This window comes from Limulus polyphemus, unplaced genomic scaffold, assembly GCF_000517525.1.
Source record: "Limulus polyphemus unplaced genomic scaffold, Limulus_polyphemus-2.1.2 Scaffold158, whole genome shotgun sequence".
Classification (NCBI taxonomy): Eukaryota; Metazoa; Arthropoda; class Merostomata; order Xiphosura; family Limulidae; genus Limulus; species Limulus polyphemus.
This window is the reverse complement of record NW_013665768.1, coordinates 661062-687264: the sequence shown is the minus strand read 5'-3', so window position 1 is coordinate 687264 and position 26203 is coordinate 661062. Positions and strand designations below refer to the sequence as shown.

Sequence of the window (26203 nt, the reverse complement as noted above, 5' to 3'; positions counted from 1 at the left end):
GTTAGAACAAGTAGGGGAGTTTTCTTATTTAGGAATGAATACAAGCAGCTATGGCAAGTGCGGAAAATAGATAAAGCGAATGATAGGAATGACATAAACAGCATTCTTCAATCTGAAACAATTGCTCAGGAGAAATGTTAGGTTGAAGAAGAGACTACTAAAATGTTATATATGGTCAGTCCTACTCTACGGGGTGGAAGCGTGGACTCTGCCTGCTGAAACGAAACGACAGCTGGAAGCATCAGAAATATGGTGTTATAAATGAATGATGACGATCAGCTGCAGAGAAAGAAAACTAATGAAGAAGTATCGGAAAGTACAGAGACAAAACAACAACTGCTGAGCATATGTAGGAAACAGAAGATGTAATACTTTGGGCATATAATTAGATCTGAAGGAAGATTGGCAGAGGCTCTAGTGGGTAAAATCGAAAGGAAGGTAGAGACTCTCTGAGCTTGACAACATTAATAAATGGATAGAAGGTAAAAAGCTTGAATTATAAAAATTGGTGTAGGCAGTGAAAAATAGAGAACAATGGATAACATTAATCGAGAAGACATCATGACTGATTCATTGACTTAACACTTAGATCAGTTTTAATATAGTTGCCTTGTTCATACGGCAGCTCTTGATACTGGCTCTTATACTATTAGGCTTACCAGTCTTACACTGTTATCATAGCATTCGACCCATGTCTCATACTTACTAAACCTACATTGGTATGATAACATTTAAAATCCATCTCAATCTTAGTAGAGTATCATTCTTATGAAAATGTTTGAGGCACATCTGAGTTTAGCTAGACGGTATGATAGCATTTAATAAATAGTTCTACCTTACTAAACTTCCACTGTCGTGATAGCATTTAATGTAAGGTTTGGGCTTAGTAGACTTACCTTAATACTGTAGCATTTAACATGTAGCTCAGAGTTACTAGATCAACGCTGGTGTTTTTGCGTTTAAGGCTCAGCTTTAGACTTACGTTGGTATCATAATATCTAACACGCAGCTGTGCCTGTTTGTTAGAATGTAAAGGGTAGTTCCGTCTTATTGGCATTATGGTAGTTAATACGCCTCTTAGTGTTACTAAACAAACTCTGATACAATTGTACTTAACATGAATTTCATCCCAGCTAGCCTTACACCGATATAATAGCATTTAATGTACACCTCATCCTAGCTAGACGTATATTAATATAATGGCATTTAACGTACATCTCATCTTCGCCAGAGTTACATTGATAATATATTATTTGATGCAGGACTCTGCATTATTAGGGTTATAAATGCGCGATAGGTTTAAAAAAACAGTTCAGACTTACTTGTCAAACACTGGTATGACAACGTTTAAAACACACCTCACCTTTAGTAGTCCACTTTGGTATGATAGTCTGTAACACACGGCTTCGCCTTACAAGAGTTAAGTTGGTATTTTGTATACCTCTCAGCCGTACTAGACTTAAATCTAAATGATAATATTTCAAACTTAGATAGGTGTGATAGAATATACGACACACCTGATTCTTATTTACAAAAGTTTGATAGCGTTTACCACACTATTTAGTATTACTAGTTCATAACACATATTTCAGCCTTACTAGCTTATCCTCGTATATTAACAGCCCAGTTTCACAAAATAGGTCCTCGTATCAGAAAGTTAATACACAGCTTAGTCTTCCTTGCTCAAGCTGCTCTGATAGCTATAAAGATATAGCTTAATCTTGATAGAGTTATACTGGTAAGGCAGCATTTATCACTAAGCTCTGTCTTACTAGATTTGTACTGGCATTATATGTAGCATCCAAAACACAGCTTAGCCCTGCTAGACTTACACATGTACAAGTAATACATAAATTCAACTTTAGCAGTCTTATGCTCTTGTTTTCAGAAGCAATTTCTGTAACAGTTTTCTTTTACTTAGATATAGTTGCTAAGCTTATAGTCTTGATATTTTTCTTTAAAAAATTCAAAATTAATTTAGCTTTCTGTTCATAGGAATGAATAATACACTTAAATGTGTTAATAAAGATATGTAACTGAAGTAGTAAGAGGGTGTTTCTCATTATTTTATTTGATATCTTGTGTATTAGTTGTGTGGACACCTGTCACGTGATCAAATTCATGTCAGTTTTTAGTAAAACAACACAACTCTTTCACTTGTGATATAACAAAATACAGAATAACATTTTATCGGTTGTTCAATGATTTAACGCTTCGACATGTCAAGATACACAGCAGCAGTGTGTTACTCGTGAATGATTTCCATTTCCCGTGTGGTCAGCGTGGCTGAGAACTTCAGTTTGAGGTTATTGACCCACGTGACTAAATGGCTGATTGGCTATTCACTGAGGCGGAACTCTGGGAGCGAGAGGGTGTTTCTAGGGCTCCCACCTTTTTGCTACTGTAAGAACTCTTTACCTTTCACTGACCAAGAGCACAATGTATGGCTATTCAGTCTTTTTTATTTCCTTGAAAAAAGTCACTTTGCTTCTACTACTACCTGGAAAGGGGTCCAAACAAAACCATAATGGGGCGGCAAACTTTTGTTAGTGAACTGTGGGAGAATCTTTGAGATCAAAGGTTGAAGCTCCGAACTATATGAAGGACAGGATGAGACGGTGGTAGATTACAAATGTCATGGGAACGCGCGTGAGAACTTAGTGCAACCATTACTTTCAATTCATGGTACTAACGACAGCCGTTGCCTTAGAAACGACCTGATTGGAACTAGCGACCCCCCTTTCGCCAATCGATACATGCTACACGCGTAAGCTTTGGGATAATTAGAAACGAGAAAGTTCTTTACAAATTAATGTGTCCAGTTTCCATCTCCAGACGGTCTTTTGCCAGACGCTTGACATTAAGAGGCCGTTGAAGTTTATAAATGAAATAATCACACTCACACGATATGTATGTCTGTTTGAACTAATTTCCTGTAAGCTAAGCACCATCCTCTACGCGCATGCCCTAGAAAAATAATGTTTTCTTACTTTGACCATATTTTATCCGTTCTTTTACTCTGGTCAGAGTAGTTATTATACATGGTTTTACATGTATGACAGATTAGTCACACAAATGTTTTAAACATGTATTTCAGCTTGTGGAAAATTAAACAGCGGACAAGAAAAATGATAGTATTTATTCAAAGATAACAAGTACGCAGTAAGGAAAAAAAAACTTTCAGAATTCTCAGAAAAGAAAAAATAAAGGACTGTGCTCAGACTTCATAAACTCATATACCTTAACCACAGAATGGTTGTTAAGGTTAGTTACACTGACCACAGAGTGTAACTGAAAACCGTTACCTTATGCAATCTGAAATGAGTTATCTTGATTACGATACTGACCTAAAGTGAATTAACTTGACCACAAATTTAACATGTCAATATAATAAGCATAAGATCAGTTAATATGACTCTACGATGAAATTTGAATCAGTAATCTAGATTATAGAATGATTTTTATGTTCTTTACTTTAGCCAAAATCTAAAATTTATTTCATAAATAAAGAGTGAAACTGCAATCAGTTCTCTTACTACATTCAGTTAGCTTGACTATAGGATTTAAGTAAAATAAGTTACAATTGCAACAGAGTGAACCTAAGATCAGGTACACCTTCACGACAGAAAGAACTGAAATCAGCGTTTTTAACGATAGAGGCGACCAAAAGTGATTTATTAAAGACTGAACCTGAAATTAGTTACATTGACTTAGTAATCATCTTAAAATCAGTTACCAAATAAAATGTAATCGAAGAAATATTTAGTCAAAGTTTTCCAAAAATACAACTTAGGAAAACATGTTGTCAAGTAAATAGTACATTCTCTACCATATCAAAAAGAAAATATACATATTTACCTTTTGTTTTCAATACAAAAAACTTCACTGTTCCAGATGAATTATGATGACTGAGAAAACCTGCAGCCATATCAGATGTTTTATGTTTTTACTATATACAAACACACACACGCTCACATATACTGATTATATTCATTAATATATAAATATGTGTGTGTATGTGAGTTCATATAGATTTTGCACTTTACCTAAAATAAATCAAAACCACTTCGTGTAACGGAGTTAAATCCTTCTCTGATAAGATTTTATGTATTATTTTTGAATGTTGCGTGCATCTTATTATTCAGTGAGTTGAAAATCATTACTAGTTTTATTGTACCTCATCGTTTCGTATTCAGGAAGTAAAACCTCTTCATCAAGGACTCAGCAATCACTCAAAAGTTAACTAATCTAACATGCTTCATATTTAGATGAAGTGTCATCATTATAGACTCAAGTGTTACATAATGTATTCAGATATTTAAAATAAATAACTTTATTAAGAACACAGCTGTTGCTGGAAGGGTTAATTAATCTACATTTAAGAAGTGAAGAGTCGCCTTCTGTAACTTGAATTGTTCTTGGTTAAAACTTGCTTGTTTGATCGAATTTCCAACAAAAGTGCTCGAGATCTATCTGCGCTAGTCGGTTCCTAATTTTTGAAGCGATAAACTAGAAGGAAAGCAACTAGTCACTACCACCCACCGCCAACTCTGGGGCTACTTTTTTACCAATGAACAGTGAGATTGACCGTCACGTTATAATGCACCCACGGCTGAAAGGGCGAACATGTTCAGTGACGGTTTCTATCCCGCAATCTGCAGATTGCGAGTCGAGTGCCCTAACCATCAGGCCAATTCACGTTTCAGGAGGTGTACTGTCTTTACCAAAAGGTTCAACTGTTACATGGAAGATTGATTAATATAAAACCATCCCTCTGCTTGTCAGAACTACATAGATATTCTTCGAAGTACTATTTATGCACATAAAACGAACATTTTAATGAACCTATACATGATTTTATATTCTTAAGTTTAGTGCATGTCGTTTTAATGGTGGTGTAATAAATTAGATAAGGCTAAGGAAACACCAAATGTATATACCAAAGAAAATAGCGATACTATATATTAATCATAAGGCATTAAATAAATTTCTTCCAAAATTTGTTTATACACACAAAACTAACGGTCATTATGTTATTTATAAAACCAAACAGAACAATCAAAAACTAATTTGTATTTTTATTTTTGTTTAAAATTAAGCACAAAGCTACACAATAGACTATCTGTGCTCCGGCCACCACAGGTATCGAAACCCGGTTTCTAGCGTTGTAAGTCCGGATATATACCGCTTCTTTTTCTTACTCAATCTCAAATGAAACGGTTAGTTTGGTGTTGTCTGTGATTTATTCTGAGAAGATTATGGTTACGTTTTAGTATTTTTTTTATCATGAGCAATAGGAAGGATTACTACCATTTTTTCCCTTCGTTACCATTCCTCTGTGATGTTTATTTTCTGCCTTTTTTATTTATAAAAATTGATATGTAAATTTTAGCTGTTAGTTCCCAGAAATTATTGTTATTAAACCGTAAACGACTGCTTTCCTAATAGACATAAGCAATTTTATTTACACCATGAAACAAGATTTAGTTATACATGTGTTAACTTTTTTCCGAAAATTAACAATGTAAAGATTCGAGTTTGTAGATATTTTAATCACTCATTAGTAATGGTCATTTGGAATTTCAGTTTCCTGGAAACACTATATTTTTTAAAAACAAATTATTCAACTGGCTGAAGTAAATATGTGGCCAAAATGTTCAGTAAGAAAGACAGTTGAAAAAAGACTTCCTAACAATATGAAAGGCCTGTACCCGCTTTATGATGGTTGTCTAATTGTTTAAACACACACACACACAGTTTTGTCAATTTATCTTTAAATTACCCGAAGTTTTGGGTTAACGTATTAATCAGTTTGCTTAATAGAAAACTTACATTACTTTCAAAACAAATGTCTACTCTCAGGTTAAGAAAATACATTGATAGTAGTCAGCATGATTATTTCAAGTTCTGAAAACAAAATATAAACGAAAACACTAAAACCAAAAGAAACCCGTTCTTTATTTCCAGCTAGCCTTGGGCGTAATTTATACTCTAATCAATATTGCAAGACATTCTGAAAGTAAATAACTTGACTGTTTTAGTTTTAACCGTCCTGTTATAATCAAATCTCCTGTTCCGTGTCATCCTGACGATCAGTGAATGGCTGAAATGTAACTGTTTGTTTGTTTAGTTGTATCTTTATAAACCTCAAAACTTTGTCCGACTTTTTCTGCTGTATACTTTCCAAGTAAATATATACGCTGCAGTGATTACACTAGAAATCTATTTCTGGTGTTTAGTTTATTCAGCATTCTGCTTTATTTTTCTTGGCTTTTACACTTCGACCCCCTAGTGTGGTTTCAAATCCATACTTCGCCATCTGTTATTGAGCATGTGAACTGTTTTTCTCCCTTTGAGTCCACGCAAATTTGTAATAGTTTATCCGCGAAAGCAATTTAGTTAGATCTTGATGGGATTACTTTTAATTAAAACGATTCAAAACAATAATCTAAATTAAGTATATATATATATACACATAAATTATAAAAGCAATAAAATAAATGCAAATTAGTAAAAAAAAAGAAAAGACATAAGTTCTTACGTATAAATGTTTAGGTATTAATATTTCTGAATAATATTGAATTTTTGTTTTATTACTTGTTTAATTACTCTTAAAGTAACTAATACTGGTTGTGTTAAAATTTTATTTATGTTAGAAACATTTTTATAATGTTTGATAAAGAACTTCAAAGAAAATATATCCTGCAAGAATTAAGATGTCACTATGTACATAATTTCTTAAAAGTCACAGAAATAATTGCACATCCATTCGAGGTGTTATGTTTATAACACGCCACTGCGAGAGTCTTTAAAAAAAAACAGAACTTGTGACTGTAAAATTTGAAAGTGTTTTTAAATTTTTCTTACAAAAGTATGTTTGTTCAGTTTATCAGGAAGAATTCGCGTACAGCTTAGTACAAGGAAAGTGCGTTTTATCTGAACAACTTTTGTTTCCCGAAGAACTGTATTATACCTATGTAAAATACATCTGTATTCGTTATGTGTACATAACATATTGTCTTAATTTTGGTACTACGCTGTGGTGTATAAAATGTACTGCTTTTATTTTGTGTACACCGATGTTTTGTGTATAATACTCTCTTCAATTTGTATAGACAAGATTAGCTTCAAAGGTCAATTTAACGGTTGAAATGAAAACCGTAGTATGCAGAGCAGCATAATTAGCGTTCCTTGTTTTCCCTAGTTTCTTTCACATTCACTAAGAATTTCTAAAATATTTCAAGCATATACGTTTCTAGCTGTGTCTGTGTGTAGTTCTAACAATAGAACGTTGGTCATGGAATTTAGCTGAATTACTTTTGCCATAGTTACCTATTGTTCTTATTTGTTCCACTTATTTGCTATGAGAGTGACTGACAGGGACGTGGGTGGCGTATGTGCCCTAAGAGGGACGGCAATATAGGATTTTATACATATTGCTATTGTCTCTAAGTCTGAAACAAGCTATGTTATAGCCTGTAAAAGATCTAGAGCCAGAGTCAGATCTCCAATCTGTATGTAGAAGGCCTTGAAAACACCCACTACTCTGTACTCTCTGTGATATACAGATATATCATATGTTTTCTACCTGCTTTAGTGAGATAGAAATATTAAAAGTTTTTCGGGTTTTTAGTTTCTGTGCACGGCAAAAAAGTGTTCCAGAAAGTCATTAATATTTCCCTGTTTTCTATAGTATATGATATATACATTGCCTTTGAGAATATTGCAGTAACATATAGCATCTAGTTTGAAAAATATTACAGTGTTAATAATATCATTGCTGGTCAAGTTTGATCAATGGAGTATAAGGACAAAGGTCATGAGGAGACGCTATCAACTGGACAAAGAAACCGAGGTTATCTATTGAATTTAGACGTGGTCACTTCTACTTGGGTTTCATCATGACTAGTTTGGCAGAGATTGATCTTGAGGGGTGGAAGGCTAACGAGCTATCCAATAATCGTCCACTTATCTATGCAGCAGCGTACACTATTTTTTTCTTTGTGTGTGTGTGTGTTCTAAATAAAGGTTGTTTTTACTGTCCATCAAACATTCTCCAATCTGTTTATTTCTCAAGCCACTTAAAATTCAGCCATCTACAGAAAACCCCCATTATCTCTTGATCGATTCTGTTTTTATTTGAAGGTTTACCTATTTGATACTTGTAGGGAAATCAGTTTTACTTGAAAATACCACATCCCAGCATCTAGGATGTATCAGCTTGGTATTGGCCGAGATACCATAGGAGATAGATTGCTGCTGGCAAAGATCAATGTAAGTAACATTAGGTAGATTTCTCTCCCAAAATGTTCTTATGCATTTCAGGTATATCACTGTCAGAAACACACACATTCTGGGGCATGCAGTGCATTGCCTGATGCCAAATATGGATAGTTCAGTTCTTGACCTGACTAAGTATTATCACGGAGAAGCTGCTAACAGTACTTTCTGGCCAGCCAAAAGGAATCAATCAAGTGAATGTCAATGCAGGAGCTGCTTGACAGCTATGGTAATTAGCTGATATACCGAAGACAACCTGCTAATTTTGGCTGAATTACCAGTAGTTAGAATAGTCATTTGATAGGAAGATTAATGACTGAAAGGAAGTAGCATTCCTTGTCTTCCAAGCTATATAATGATATTTCATGATGAAACCACTTAATTATTTCAAAGTTAACATGGTTTGTTGATCGCGAAATTGAAAGAATTTAAAAGGCATTGCAGCCCTTATTTTTTTTAGCTATGGAGCAGAAGTTCGTTTTAATAAGTCTTTGCAGCATTAAGTGATAGTTGCTTGATTATTTTATAGTTAGGACAGCTGATGTTAGCAGATATACTATTTGGAACTTCAAGAGTTTATATGACTGAGGAGATCATTAACTAAACTGAAAGGACTCAACCTTTACTTTCTGAGCACTTTTCAGTAGTGAGATATTTTTGTGACATTTTGTGAGAATAACTGCAGTATCTAAGGTTCAGTGATCACAAGACCAATAACTGGGAAGACATATCAGTTGAAATGCTTAGAAAATTTATAGTTGACAGGATTAAAAATGATTAGTAGAATTTTTTATATGTTTGAAGGCTGAAAAGATATTGCGATTCTTGCTTTCCAAATAATCAGATGAAAACTTTTGCAGTGAACAATTGAAGGTTGTTTTTAGCAGGAAATCACCTGAGTTTGTGTATATATATATATATATATTTCTTCTATATACATGCTAAAGGAGTTTAGCACTGGCCAAAGCACAAGCTCTTTTTCCTCTAATTGTGGAGTCCCATTACAGTATGTTTATCAGTCCACAGGTCAGGTAAATTTGCACCATCCCTAATTCCAAATCGCTATCCATAGGGAGGAAACTGACTGGCAGCAAGCACTTCAACTTTATACCTTGCAAATCAGTTTTTTGCTCATAATCATTTTTGTTTTTACCACCATGTACTCAATGCAAACAACATGATTTTAATATTACTTAACTACTATTTTACTTTTCAAGGATTTGGCATTAGCTCTTCTCCCTCCAATAATATCCTCAAGATTCTTTTAGTTATAATGGCCAATTCAATTTGATTTAATAGCATTTGCCCTTCCCACATACTTTCTCGTTCATTCTACTTCCATACTTCTACCATCTTTTTACCATTCTTCCAGTGTGACCTCCGTTCCATTTTTTTCAGTTTCCTCAGTTGACATGCTATTTCATTAACAACATCCTTCAGAGATCGTATCAGGTTACAAAAGGACTGTGTCTTACCAGCTAGGTGATTCACTTTCTCACTCAATGGTATGTTACTGTGGTTTGAATTTAAAGGTCGTCATCAGTTGAGCCTTCACATCTCTCAAAGGTTTTACCCACGCTCTTTGGACATAACATGTCTGCAATTTTGTGATGAGGTTTATGGGATTTGTCAGTAGTATGGTCCTGTCGTGTTTTTACTGTTACTGGTCGACCAGACAAGTGAATTTCGCATGTTTCACATTATGCTCTGAATAAACTTTATCACCCAATTTTTGCCACTGTCCATTCAAACACTAGGTATCTATCTCTCCAAATGGATATATAAACTTATATAGCCTGCACACACAAGAATATATGGCTTCGAAGGTTCTACACTATCGTGATAGTTCAGCTACTAGTGTTCTGGCCATTTAGGAGAGTGAATGTATTTTACTGTTAAATTTAAATACTGAATTTATGGTTATTGCACCATAGGTAGTTTACTGCTACTAGTGTATATGACAACATGCGATGTTGACTTTGAGATATATGTAAATTATCATATGAATATATGTATATGTGAGGTGTTACACATGCATAGACATTACGTGAAGTCGTTCATGAGTAAACTGTCAAGCAACATGCACTGGGGTATAAGTAAACTGTGATTACACATCTATGATATATTATTAGAAGATGTGGTGCATCCCATATTTTCATTAATATTGATGAAAGAATATTTTCCGTTTCAGGATTGAAATATTCGGCAGGTAGTGGAATTTATTTGAAGAAATAAGAATAATGATTAACTCACATTATGTTTGAAAAAAAACACGGTTTTATTAAATTTTACAGCAATAGTAGAAAAAATTATTTTTTGTTGGATTGAATCAAAATATTCATGAATTGGTGAAATTATCTATTGCAAATGAAATTCACAAACAGTAGTTTGATATCATACCAAATATAAATTTCGTGTACCTAGTGTTTTAGTTGGTTCTCATCAAACATTTTCAATAATTCAAATTGGCATATCTTATAAAGATGAAATTTTACTGGATATTTTTCTTAACATTAATTTCTGAATGAGGTACAGTTATAATGTACAACAGAGCAGACTGTGAGTATACAGCCTGAGGCAGAAAGTAACACCTTTGCAGTTTTGCTTTGAAGTTGTATTAAACGTGTCCCTAAATAAGCCTAGTAGAATTAAAATATGTCTGTGTTAATGGAATCCCGTGAATAAGAAGCTGGCACTTGTATAGTGACTAACCTGTTTCAGTTATTTGTTTAGGAATCATTAGTTTTATCCTTTCCTTCCCTACCAGACAGTTGTGGAAGGAAAGTGGACAGGTTACGGGTAGCCTAATGGATTGGGACATTCACAGGTGTCAGAGATACATTTATTAGAGAGAACATATACATGAGTACATGTATGCCTGTGTAAATGGCGTTTGACAACAACAATAGTTTTAACACACTGTATCTAAAAGCAAGTTTTAGTTCAGATAGGCCAATACAAGTTTGAAACCAACATTTCAACTAAACTTCTGACTAACAAAATGAAGTTAAAATGAATCTGACCCCAAATCTTAGATCTTAACTTTTTCTATATAAGATCAAGTTTTAAATCCTTCTGTCTATTTTGTCTTCTCAGTTAGTTAGTTGAGTTCAAGCTTCATCCTTATCTGTTTTATGGGCCTATTTTTCACTACACAATGAAAGGAGAAAGTTTTCTAATAGTTTCATCTTCGGCGACTGCAATCATCAGCAGTTTCCGGGAACCCCGGTATTGACCTGACATTTGGTCTCACAGAACAGAACTTATGGAAACCAAGAGCTGAAGTCTCCATTGATCTTTGAGACACCAAAGGATGTACCAGCAGTGATTTGATATCCTGTATCAACAAACACACATGTGAAGCATACCATTCATCCAATGCTGACACTGTGGATGTAAGAATCATCAGAAGATGGATCTCAAAGACACAGAGCAATATCCATTAAAGTATTTCAAGTATTTATTGTGTCTAAAAAGCAAAGATACCAATTCTGCATGTAATTCCAGCAGGGCCACTAAAAAAAAAGACAACATCACGAAGCTAAGATTGAATAGGAAGCATTGTAAACTCCAGGAAGAAAAAAACAAACAAAATTTCATCTTCCAAATATTGGTACACAAATGTTATCAATATTAAAAAAGAAAACAGTAGAACATCGGTCGTGGAATGTGGCAAAATTGCTTTTGCCCTAGTTACCTATTGTCCAGGGTCATTCCTCTTTGGTGTAACATGCATTATCTCGTGGGAAAGACTGATGTATAGTAAAAAATATTATGTAAAGGTGGATGATGAACTTTTCGATTGGCGGGTCAAGAGATGCCTAGAGGACATGTTTTTATTTGCAATTAGGATGAGCAACAGTAACGTGAATTGTACTTGTGTACTGAAGGAGATGGTACACTTAAGTTAAATGTAGTAATTTTTCCAGTGCTGTGCACCAATAAGGTTTTAAAAACACGTCTTTTATAATGAATATTATTTTTATCGCGTATTAAGGTCGAACATACATCTGTTTCCATGACCTACTTTTTTTCAGCAGAATTAAGTATTCTTAATTCTCTCATGTGAAGAGACACCCTTTAATTAGGATTTATTTCAAAACTTGTAGGGTTAGGCACTAGTTATGGTTGCATTCTCTCCCGAATTTTCAGTAGCTTTAATTTTTTACTACACTATATTCAACATAATTCATTTATAATTCGAAATTTCTTATTTTATTTTTCATGTAGAACAAACATAACAAAGCAGTTGTTTTTACATGTGGCTAATACTAATAGATATACTGTAAATGTTTTCATTGTTCTGTTTACAGTGAAGTCATCCGTTTGTTTAACCTCATATAATTAAATTCAAAGCTGTAAAGATCACATATTCGTTAAAATAAGGCTGAGAACCAAGTGCATTTTACATTTTTAATATACGTTTTCAGAGCCACTTGCTGTTGTAAACGATAGGTGTCAATAAGGGTCATAAATAACCATAACAACACAAAATAATAAAAGGAGGTGTAAATGTGGTTTCAACGGCTGGAGGTGATATTTAACATAATAAGCACTGGCAAAATAACTGATGTGAATGCCACGTTGATGATATGCTCCAAATCTACGTTTTATAACACAGACGTATATGGAAAACCACAAGATCTCATTTAGAATGATTCTCTGTGGAGTACAAAGCTCATACTCAGAGAGAATGTTATGCATATGGAGAATTTGGCCTCCTGAACCACCGAAAGTGCAAATCTACGTGGTAATGAAGAGACATAGTTAAAGATACGTACTGTAACACTAACTGTATCCACGTTATGGAAAGTGCATTGTTTCAGTCTTAGATGGATCACTAATGTTAACAGCCTGGATTGGGGTTATTTTCAGTAGGATTTAGATTTAAAAGAGCTGATATAGCTGCAGACGACTGTCTGAAATCGTATACTTTAGAACATCAACAGTTACGTTCTTTCTGTCCCGTGACAAGCAATAACTTGCAACAGGTCAACCTCCGAAGTACTTAATATATAAATCGTTTAAAATAACATGTCAGAAAACACTTGTTTTTTTAATAAAAATTTTAACAACAAAACATTAATAACAAACGATATGCAATACAAGAACACTAGCAATAATATAATAACAGCAAAAACAAAATATATGTAAAGGACACATAAAACTGGAATCAAAAAATCGAATATGCTTACAGGTTTCACCAGGCATAATCAAGTTAGATTATCAGTTTTGATAAATAGTGTATTTTAAGCAAAGCAAAATTAACAAAGTTCACTCTGAAACAAAACTGTCAATTCCAACTGATAGCTAGCATTATAAAAAATATACATGATAATGGAATCTTAAAACTCTTCCGGCACTTGCGAAGTAGCCCCCGAAATTGAATAGAAATGTTACATCACGAGTTCCTAATTTTATGGCAAAAAAAATAGTTATTTCAACATTTCTACAGTTTAAAATTTCAAATGATTCAAAAAGAAATAACCAGTACTATCATGCTTAAATTAAATTCTTAAAAGCCCAGATTAAGTATGAACAACATTATAAGATAATTATTCTCAGATGAAACCAATTCTGAGCTGAAAAATGGGGCAAGTTATTTTGATTTCTTCATTTTCAACAAATAATTAAAAGATGAAATCATAAGATAATTAATAAATGTTCACTAACTTATTTGAAAAGTAATAATTTGAAGACAACAAAATTTGTCTTTTCTCGACAATCCTAATGAAGGTTTCCTTAATCATTCACCTTACCAGTTAAATAAATCCGAAAACAAATTATTAGCTAGAGGATTCAAATTTGGATTTCCTCGTAGCATTTACTGTCAATTTTAATGCCTTCACCCTCTGTATTGAAAAATTGCTATGTAATCACAAACGTTTATCAGTTTTGATTAAGAATAATGTAGATTTTGACTATATAACAACTGTAATTTGTAGCATTTCATCATAGTCTTGATTCATATATTAACAGCAAAAACTGTATGTATTTAATAAACAAGAGTGGGAAGCTTTAAAAAGATTAAGGACTCGAATGGAAGTTACCCTCTCAAAACCCGATAAAAGAAAGAGTATTGTCATTGGCAAAATATATTATATTCAAAAATGAACCACATTCTTGAAGATAAAACTAAATTTTTAAGACTGATCGTGTATCCCACAAAATCCAAGAGGACATCGTACAGAGTTACTGAAACTACATACAAAAAACAACATATATTTATTATGAGATTATCTCCCCAAATGACTCAGCGGCACGTCTGAAGGCTTATAACGCTGGTTACCCATGCGTAGCTCTAGGCTTGACAACAACAAAAAATTAAAATTTTAACAACTCAGACCAGTAGATTCGGAATCAGGTATTTTGTATGGATTACTAAAAATTCCCACAAGAACTGCCATGCGAGACCCATGGTATCGATTATTGAAACATTAAATTATTAATATTTGAATTTCTCAAACTTTCTTAGTGCTTACAGCTTCACAGTCAAGGTCAGCTTGGAACTTACCGAGTTTATCAATAATTTAGAAATTATGAAGAGGTATTACCGTGCTAATTTGTACATTGAATCTTTATTTACAAAAATACCACTAAACCAGACTACTAATTTATGTGAAGAGAAATTTAATACGTTAATGGATTAAAGAAGTATATCTACATAAATATTATATTAACTGTCTGTTCTGTGTCCATGTTACTACTTTGCAAGGTGTGGATGGATCTTCACCAAAATAGATATGGAGGTTCATTAGGTCCTTACAAATTTTCAGTTTTGCATTTTTTACCACCACTTCGCCCCCTGTAGATGAATCTTCACCAAATTTGGTATGGATTTTCATTGGGTCCATGCGGAGATACTTGCAAATTTGAGGTTTCACATTTTGTATTTTGCAGTTTTTATGGGCGTTTTTTACAACTACACACAAGGGAAACAGCTTTTCATGTCCTAAGATAACCTTTCATTAATCATGAATTTACACAAGTTCCGTCCAGGGGACGGGTACTCCAGCTAGTATTTAATAAGTTATCAGGAGCAGCTACGAACAATATCATTTTTATATTCGACAGCAACTTATAATGGTAAAGTTGATAGTACTTTAGGTTCCGCATTAGACCTTGTATTACTTAATGTGTTTTATGGAAGACATTGGCTGAAATCATGCCATGTTAAATTTAAATTTACATACATCTTACTAACGTTATATGAATGACATGTTTATGGTATTTAAAGATGACTTAGAAATGTTTAATGGAATACATGAACCATTGCATCAAAATTTACTGTCGAAGAATCCGAAATAATAGAAACTGATAAACACAGTCTCTCACACACACCTACTATACTGGCTGATTTTCACATTTTAAGAGCTTCATTCCGATCCAGCATAAACTTAATTTGATATATATTTGTACATAGAACGTACAATGTCAACGTTTATAAAGTTCTTATGAATAATTAGGTCTAATAAAAGAGGCGTTATAATCAAATAATTATCTGATTCAACATATAATTGAAAGGTATGTCTATAACTCGAACTTCCCTCTCCAAGCATGTACAAAGATTGCCGATAACATGAAATATTATATATGGATTTGTTTGTAATTAAGCACAAAGCTACACGACTATCTGTGCTTTGACCACCACGGGTATCGAAACCCGGTTTCTAGCGTTGTAAGTCCGCAGTGGCACTGGCGGGTTTATACATGGGAATTTACAGTAAATTTGGAACATTTTTAAAGATTTATACTAATTTCAGCTTAGTACAATTTTTAACTCTTCTTTAAGCCTGCTATTTTCTTTACTGTCAAAGAGATAATATCCCAAAAAATCTTGTAGTAGTGTTTGAATACAAGTGTGTTATGTAATTTGATGTATATATGCAGTATCAAGCGCCCCCTACGAAAACAAAATATAAACAAACACGCCCAAGTTGGATATTAACATTCGTTAACAAGCAAAGGGAAGTATGTGATAGAATTGTTTGTTTGTTTTTGAGTTTTGCGCAAAGCTACACGAGAGCTATCTGCGCTAGCCATCCCTAATTTAGCAGTGTAAGACTAGAGGGAAGGCAGCTAATCATCACCACCCACCGCTAACTCTTGGGCTACTCTTTTACCAACGAATAGTGTGATTGACCGTCACATTATAACGCCCCCATGGCTGAAAGGGCGAGCATGTTTGGTGTGACGGGGATTCGAACCTGCGACCCTCATATTGTGAGTCGAGTGCCCTATCCACCTGGCCATGTGACAGAAAAGCGCTGCATTTCATATGCCTGTCAGAAAATTAGAATTCTATCCCGCTCTTCAAATGAATGGACATTACCCATCAAATGGATCATTCTGACATCACAAAGAAAACTACGACTGAACCAAGGGAATTCTGCAATTCCAACGTCATTACCTCCTCGAAGATATCGAGTGGATCCAATTATTTTTGTACTGTTTTTTTAAACTAAATATACAATTCTGTTTTGTCTAAATATTGAGTTTTTTATTGTTTAGCTTATGTATTTCAGAAGTTCTATTTTTATACTTTCTGTACAACCTGATAATGCCAGGCAAATAACAAAAAATAACACAATAGTAATAATAAAATAACAATCAAAAAGAATAACTTTACATCCGAGTAACAATAGAATAACAGTAACAACATAATAGTGAAAATATAATAGTAATGATAGATGAATAATAACAGCAGAATAAAAGAATAGTACTAAAATACCATTACTAACAGAAAAGTAATAACAGCAGGACAGTAATAATGTAATAGTAATAGATGAATAATAATAATAACAAGTAATTTGTAACACAGTAGTGTTAATAACAGGAGAGTAATAAAAAAGTGTATGGTGAATGGTGAAAATATTTGTAATGATTAATTCATTCACATGTGCATCATATATATGTTTTTTTAAAAAGTCCAAGCTGTACCTTAAAATAAACACAAATACAAACACACAGTTTTTAAACATTTCTTTAATTATAACTGTATACTTAAGAATTAATATGCTAATATCACTTTCTCCAAACAGATAATGAAAAAGGCAGTCAGCTGTTTCTCAAACAAAAGATGCAATAGGTGCATGTACCATTGAAAGTTCAAAATAGAAAGAGATGTCATGTTTCGTATAATAATACATCAAAATCATTGATTGAAACTACTTTTTTACACTATATAAAGATGTCAAATCCTTTTAACAATCCTTCAAAACAGAACCACTTGTTAAATTGAAATACTTCATCAAAATGTGGGTCATAATTTGACTTTTCAATACAGATAACAAATTTTGTAATTATGAACCAGAAAATAAAACTAACTGGTTGATACTCTTTAAAATGAAACATTTAATCAGAATGAGAAAGTTTGGGTCAGTGTGCAAAATATTCAATAAAGAAACTAGCCGAAACTCTACAAAGACTACTTGTCAAACTATTTTTATTTTACCCAAATGGGAATTATGGGTAATAGTTTGAATCTTTCAAAATTACATACTAAAATCAGAGATCACATCCAAACACATAATTGTGGTCATAGCTTAAGCTTTCAGCATAGGTAGTGCTTGTTCAACTGAAATATGTAATTACAGGTTATAATGCAATCTTGAACACAGCAATTAAATACTTTGAGTCTCATAAGGTGGGTTATTATATGATAATAATAAATGATGCACAAGATTTCTTCACAATTTTCTTAAGCTTCTGACTGATATATTCAAACAGTCTTCACACTTTTTTCCTACACCCAGATATAGGAATGGTTTCATTTCACACATTACCAATTTAAAATTTAATGACAAATAGAGAAATATTTGACTAAGAATGAGAGAAAGAAGTTACTTTAAACTTTTCAGATATAGAAAATACTGTGAAAAAAAACCTTCATCAACTTATAAATAACACATGTATGAGGTATGGTTAGGCAACATTAAAATCATACACAGAAACATCATGTATGATCAAATTTGCATCATGCAACTTAAAAACAACTTTATCAATAGACATTACAAAAGGTCCTCTCTGTATTATAAACTCAACACTGGACCAACACAATGATTAGCAACTGGATTGATTGTGAAATGAAATCCTTCTTACAAAATTTAATCTGCCACTTACCCCTGAGGAAAGAAATATACTTTCTAAAAGTGCTCAAATTATTGGGTTTCTTTTCTGATACTATAGTTTAATCTGATAAAGTGAAAATGTTCTCCTTGTATTTAACACATTCATGTAGGATATGATTGTATGTAGTTTGATTTGGTTCAGTTGTATCAACCACTTTCAATTCCCTCTTGTTACAACTGACCATGAGAATGTAACCTACTTTTGTATACATAATTTTTTCTTGAATATGCTCAGTTTTAATAAAGGTATTTAAGTGAACTCCCTAGACAATAACCTTACAGCTAAGCTCAACACTTCAATGTCTTAACAAAGTTAACTAATACTGGCATACATAAAGCTTTTTACAATAGTATTTAACTACTCATGTTATTACTAGGAATGTTTTTTCACTGTATAGTGAAACGTTCAGTTAATTTATCCACCTTGACAATGACTGCATTATACACGTCAAAATCTTCTTAAGGTGTAGATAATTAATTTTGAGAAATCCCATGTAATTTGTTTTCTATGAAAATGGCTAACAATTCGTCAAATTTTTAACCCAATATTATGCAAGAAATGGCTATATAAGCTTATAACTCTACATCCTCAAAATAAAAATTATTAATGCAAAAAAATATATATAGTTATATATTTGAACAGAAATTGCCTTGTTACCAGTTTTCATCTACAAGAAGACATAGATTTTTAATCAAGAGAATGATTATTTTATTATTCTTATTATGCCACAGCAATATGTTTTTGAGTATCTGCACAAAATGCATTCATCATAAAATCTGGACTAGCATAGTAACTTTTCTAGCAAGAAATATCGAGTAAATAAACATTTCTTTACAGAAAGAAAAACCACTAATACAAAAAAAAACTGTCTGAAACAAGCATTTAAGAATATAATATATAAATAAATTATACATCAAGGAACAACAACAACACCTACTAATAAGACATCTGTATTAGCAAACATTAAAAGAGTTTTTTAATTTTTTGTCTTTTTTTTAAAGTGATTCAATACATGGCTAACATTAGCTAATCTCTCTATTGAATTTATTACATGTAAACTAGTTACTCATAAGAAAAAAAATTAATTCAAGACAGACATTTCAGTATAGACTTTTATAACTTATCAGGATCTAAAAACTAAAAGTTTAAAATAAATTCCTTAAAGAAAATATTTCCTTTTCAGACTCGACCAATATCACAAATAAATGAATGCCCATTATAATAATATAATGATGTATGGAAACTAGGTGCTTATAAATTACATTTATCAAGATTCTAATAAACATGATCAACTATTGGTATCCTTGTTGATATGGGGAACGAGGATAACTTCGAGAAAAAGGATTGACAGTTGCTGGGTCTTTGGCTGCTGGATGCTGTTGTGGAGGATTGTAGCTAGAGTCCTGAGGATAAGGTTGACCAGATTGGGACAGCTGGTATGCCAAGGATGATGTTGGAGGATGATATCCTTGCAAAGCTGATGCTGAAGTAGCTGTGTATCCTTGGCTGAGGGATTAAACATTCAAACACCTTTATGGTAATAAGCAAGTAAATATTTTCTTGATATAATAATATTTAGTGAATCATTACTGAAATATTTTAGATAAATAATTAATGTTCTCTCCTGGTTTTCACAAGTTCTTTTCTTAAACTGTTTGGTTCTACATGATAATTTTAAATTTTTTAACTTCATAAACTTTTTGCAATCAATCCACATACAATAGTATTTATCACCACCAATTCTCCTAAAATATTTTTGAGAAGTCTTTGTTTTTTTGTGAAAATATTCAATTACATACAACAACTTAATAATTTCTTACCCCAATAAATTTTCCTGGGTCTTTCTCAATCAAAGTCTTTAAATTATATAATAACAATTATCATATAAGTATTTAACATACTTTTTTCAACTGTTTACTTCAAAAAAATTAACTTAATTTTTTTTTTACATTTATTGTTTCAGTGAAATTATTTAATTCCATTTACTTATTTAATGTTTTCATGAACACTTGACTAACTGTTCACGCAAAGTTGTAATAAGCTTTGATTTCCAAACTTTTTAATTCAAAATTTTAACTTTACAATATAAATTTATGTACTAACTTAGTAATGTAAAAAAAAAAAAATTGTCTTTCAAAAGATTTTACTATCTTGTGGGTGGAGTGACAAACAATAATTTTTAATCTGTGCTTTGAAGAACTACAAGTTATTTTACCTAATAGGTGGGGTCGATTGCTGCTGCTGCTGATATCCAAGTGATGTTGGCCGTACTGGTGGTGGATGTTGAAGAGCACCATAACCTGTAGGTTGACCCCCAACAACATAGAAAGGTTTGCCTAACTGTTGAGAAAGTGGCTGATAAAGCTGTTGCTGAGGCAAAGCTGCATATGGACGAGAAATACCTACAAATAAACATTTTTTTATTACATTACGTGACAGAGAAAGTATCACAGCAACAGAAAACACTGTTAAAGAAATGCACACAGAAAATCTGAAAATGCTAAGATCACCATATGATATATAAAAGTGTTAAAGATTTTCATGATCTAACATATAATTTGTTTTTGGAAATCAAATTATATCTCAATAATGACAAAATTAAAAACTAGTACTTAATTTGGTTATCTAAAAAATGAGAATATTACATCATTTAACAAATTCCTTAATTTTTTTGGAAGGCAACTATCTTGCCTATGAAGCAATTGTCATTAACATTTTCATCTTTTTTTTGTCTTACAAAAAGAATTGTAGATAATTAAGTTACAATACTTTGCAGTGAAGATTCATCTGCACCCACTAAATGTGTGGCTGATGTTAATTATTTCTAGTATGCTCATTATGTACTCAATAACTTTTATAATTTTCCAAATTTCCCATGTTTATAACTAATTTTAAAACAACAATTAGAAACTGACCCAAGATAATAAGGTGAGAGACAGAGAAAATTCCTATTTTCTGCACTTAAATCTATTATTGAAATTATGTTTTCAACATGTGAATAATGTTTAGCAATAGGCTCAAAAGATTTGGTTGAAGTAAAAACTGTGATACTCAAATACATTTTAGAAACAATTTTAGAAAAAATAAAGATTCACAATGTTTAAATTGATTGTAAAAATAATGTTCATGTCCAAAATTAATCTATTTAAATACTGTTTATTAATGTAATGTACAGGAAGAAAAACAAACATTCATTTTTATTCAACAGATGTGCTATAATTAATATATACACAGTATTTACTTATTTAAAAGAAGAATTGTATCACGTTTTTTTTAATGAAATAACAGTATTATAGTTTATCAATTTTTTTAAAACAAATTTGTATTTTACTTCAAACAACAACCATCCAAACTTGAATCTTATCTTAAAAACTTCAATAATTTCATTAAATCTTTGCACCTTGCTTATCTGCAGGATTGTTTGTACAGATTGGACAATTACATTAAATATTGAGGTAATTTATCTATATATGTATTAAAGTAGAACCTTGTATTTACTTCATGTCATGTAAATTTTAATAATTACTTGCATGAATAGATTGAGCATATGATTTTGATCACCCTCGTACAATTCTGCAGACTTTAGAATTTAAAATTTATTAAAAACATTCAGTATGCAGTTTTTAGTGAACTTATGAATACATTAACAGCAGCCACTTACAGAGTATTGTGATCAATAAGTTAATTATCAAATGGATTGTCACCACACAAATTTACAGATCATGATGGCAGAAGTATTTATATGATCAAAGCACAAATTATTAAAATAGAGAACTAATTCATATTTCATCAGGCAGTTAAATCAAGTTGCATATATATTAGATATTTCAAGAAATGTCTTTAAAAACAATACAGGAAAATTCAGAAAGAAGAAAACAGAAATTACTGCCACAGAAATAATTTCATGGAAGGCTTAAAGAATATGGAACATACAATATGGCATGAATCAACAATAAATAGGCCAAAAATAACGACCATTGAAACATCAAATGCCATGCGATATTGCAATGTTTTCAAATGGCAGATATGTGTTGGCTATGTATTAAAACTCATTCTTGACTAATATAAAAAACAAAAAAAGCTGAATTACATTACACTTTGAACCATATACATACAAAAAATAAAGAGAGAAAATGACCTGGTTGGACTTGTGGTGGACTTTGACCTTTAAATTGTTGAGTAAGACCAGACTGTTGAACTTGCCTGTCAACAAGTTCAGGATTTGTTGTAAATTGCTGAGAATCAGGATAAACTTGTTGCTGTTGTCCATGGTAACTTGTTGAAGAACTTCGACTGGATACACTGTCAGGTGTAGTTGCTCTACCATGCTCTGCACAGAAACTCAGAGTTATTGTTCATAAACACTGAAAAACCTGCAGCAAAATTTATTTACCACAAAGAAAGACAAAATTACAGTACATAATGTATTACCTCACCTTACAAAGAAATAAGGAGAACATACTCTTAGGTCAACCTAGAAAGTCTCTATCTTGTATATATAAAGATGGAGGTGAACCTACAAAAACAATGTTATGAATAAGGATAAAATCAAGTGTTGGAAACAAGACAGATACAGTACAAGTAATAGCAACAATGTAGTTACTAATACATTGTCATCAACAATAAGTTCAAATTAAGATAAATATACTTCTAATTTTAAAATTTCCTTATTTTCTCTGTAGGGCTGCATTCTAAGGTTTGTTCCCTACCAAAGAGTTCATTGATAGTCCTGAACATTCGGAGGTTCATCAGACAGCACTTAAGCAGTATCAGACCTTTTTTCTTTTCTCTTGCTAACAGCTTCATCCATTTATTGGAGATGAGCATTATGGTGAAGCACATGTTTGGTTGTTGAATTGCTTCAATAAAATGTACTTAATGCGTAGTGCACAAGAATTAAGAAAAGTGTTGTTGTACAACAAGTATGAAACAGAAAATATACACTCACATGTTGAGAAAGGTGTGCCAGTGTAACCTTATACTGCTCCTTAACCCCCAAGGTGTATGTTTAATTAATCAAAGATGTTCAAAAAACAAAAAGAGTTAATGATAATAACACTCCACTTTTGGTTAGAGTTAAAGTTTGGTATTTATTTTCTAATCAAACTGTGCTACTCTGTTATGTTTTGCTGCTTATTTCTTATTATGTTTATTAGGTATGTTTAATTAATCAATAACTTTATTTTAAAAAGACTACATAAAGATTTGTAAATATATGTTAAACATTTCTTTTTATTTTCACCAGAGATGAAATTGAAAAGCAAAGCTGTGATGTAGAGGCCTAATACATTCTTTGATTGGCCATACCCTCTACTATGTACTGCAGTTTCACCCATTCAAAGCTCATCAGCACAGCTTGGGTCAGGAAACCAAAGAAATACTATTAGATCTCTAACAATGGAGAAGTAAAATGGACTCAAAATCCCATAGATGTTAAATAAAGATTTGGTTTGCTCAAGTCAGTTGCAGTTCTTTTGGCTGCAACAGGATGCTTTTTCAATGCAACCTTAGTCTTAGTAGCTTTATGAATATTGCATGTGCACCAAGTAAGAGTGTATATACACACACACACACACACACACACACACATACATACATACATACACATATATATATTTATTTATCTGAAGTATAAAAACATGAATACTGTTCTATACAAGATATTTTAAACTACATATGAATGTTTTATTTCACTTATATGAACTACTTATAAAATAAAAGGGTAGTGACGTTATCAATACACTATGCAACTTAGTATTATTGAAAGTTCGAACCTTTGTTTAGTAATGTGTTCCAAACTTTTGAAGGTCAAAATCTATTCTTTGTTAAAGCCTTAATTACAAATGATATTTTCAATAAAATTTATAATATAATTCAATTAAAGTAAGAGCTAATAACTGGAATATTTGCTTGTCCTTCAGCAATACTAATACAACAAGAGATACTAAAACTGTGTTACAGTTTCAGCAATAAGGAAGATTTAGCCAAGAGGTAGTGTTTGGAATAACAGCTTGTACCTTCAACAACACTAATACGCCAAGAGATACTAAAACTGTATTATAGTTTCAGCAATAAGGAAGATTTAACCAAGAGATAATAACTGGAATAACTGCTTGTACCTTCAGCAATTCTAATATAATAAGATATATTAAAACTACATTACCGTTTCAACATAAACTTGAACTGTTATACAAAATCTATAAATTTTAATTCCTGAATTCTTGATTATAAGTGGTGTAGCTTTTCCCTTCAACAATATCAGTTGACACTTGTTTACGGTTAATTACTGTACATACCTCTATAAACTTCTAATATTAATACTGAATATAAAAAAGTGCACAAAAGTTATTAGTATCAAGTGCACTATATTTTACATCATATTTTATCCTACCTTCTGACACGTCCAAAGATGACGAAACTTTGCTCTGAACAGACTCTTCTATTGGACTTCCTCTAACTGTGAGAGGATCAAATTCCTTGGAGCTGGCAACATTCACTATTTTATCACCATCTGTTACAGTATCATATACCAGAGATTCTAAATCAAATTCTAAACCTTAATATTCAGAAGACTGCTACTTCACAACAACAGAAATGGTTTTTAATATCATGATGAAAAATTATAATGTTTATTTAATTTCTTTATTTAAATCAGCATTTTTAGGTAACTAGCACTTTCATCAGAAATCATCATTCGGTAACTCAGTATTTCATGATAAATCATCATTATAAGGTAGGTAACTGTCTCATAATAAATGATTACTAGGTGGATCTTTTGTGATGAATTATTATTAGGTAGGTAACAGTTTCACAATAAATCTTTATCATCAGGTAGCTGCCTTATGACATATCAGATGGTTATTTCAGGATAAATCCTTATTATTAAGTACCTGTTTTATGACAACTTATCTCCACTACATAGGTTTTTCATGACAAATCCTCACTACTAGGCAAATGTTTCATAACATTAGGGCTCCATCAAGGTGAAAAATAATTCATTTAAATTTTATTAAAAAACTTCATGTAGAATATATATTTTCCTAAGAATATTAAAACGAGCATTGCTCATTATGTAACTTCTCAATTTCTACATGTTACTAGTAGTTTAAGTTATAGAATTCTTGAAATAAGTCTACTGAAACCTTATCCTCAGAGTCCAATTTAAATTTCAGTTTTATCAATATAATACTTATAAAAAGCCCTAAGTAATTTTTGTGGATGTAGTTTGCTATACACAATGTGTATACTATGTAAAAGAAGATCAAAATATTAACCCTTTTGAGATGGGTCATTGGTGAAAGGCTAAGTCATCTCATTTGTTTACTCACATTCAAAATTTTATTGAACTACTATTTCATGAATTTATGTCAATACTATGGTAATCAAACTGTAGATTATAATTACAATTTTAGTACTATACATTACTCAATTTAAAAGTAAATATTAAAAAACACAGATAAACATCAATTTTTGTGTGTTACGTGGTATGTTGAATACAGCACTTGTTCAAATTAGGTGTTTGTGAAGTCAAAATACTAAGCCCATAGTTTCATACGAATTAGAAACTCAAATTAGAGATATTGACAAGCTAGAATATAAAATAACAAGGTCTTATCTTTTTTATTTGCTACGATATTGCTCATGTAATAAATCAAATACATTGGCACCCCACCCACCTCTTTCCATTTTTGGAAATGCTCCCTATATACACTTACTTCTATATATAACATGAAGAACCAATTGGAAGTTCAGAATGTCCCTCTAGTGACTTTCTGAGCCATTTTAAATTCTT

General features: G+C 32.0%; 1 protein-coding gene across 3 annotated transcripts in view; it reads right to left on the bottom strand.

Annotated features, from left to right (window-relative positions):
- Positions 1–17247: 17247 nt before the first annotated feature.
- LOC106476761 (protein TFG-like) overlaps positions 17248–26203 on the bottom strand; it is a 38775-nt gene continuing 29819 nt past the window's right edge. For all 3 annotated transcript variants that reach the window (XM_013937393.2, XM_013937399.2, XM_022381370.1), the window contains exons 5-8: positions 24803–24922; positions 22550–22741; positions 20627–20813; positions 17248–19917 (exon numbers count right to left, since the gene is read on the bottom strand). In XM_013937393.2, coding sequence (XP_013792847.1) covers positions 19704–19917; positions 20627–20813; positions 22550–22741; positions 24803–24922 — 713 coding nt within the window. In that variant the 3' untranslated portion in view covers positions 17248–19703. The remainder of the gene's footprint in view (positions 19918–20626; positions 20814–22549; positions 22742–24802; positions 24923–26203) is intronic.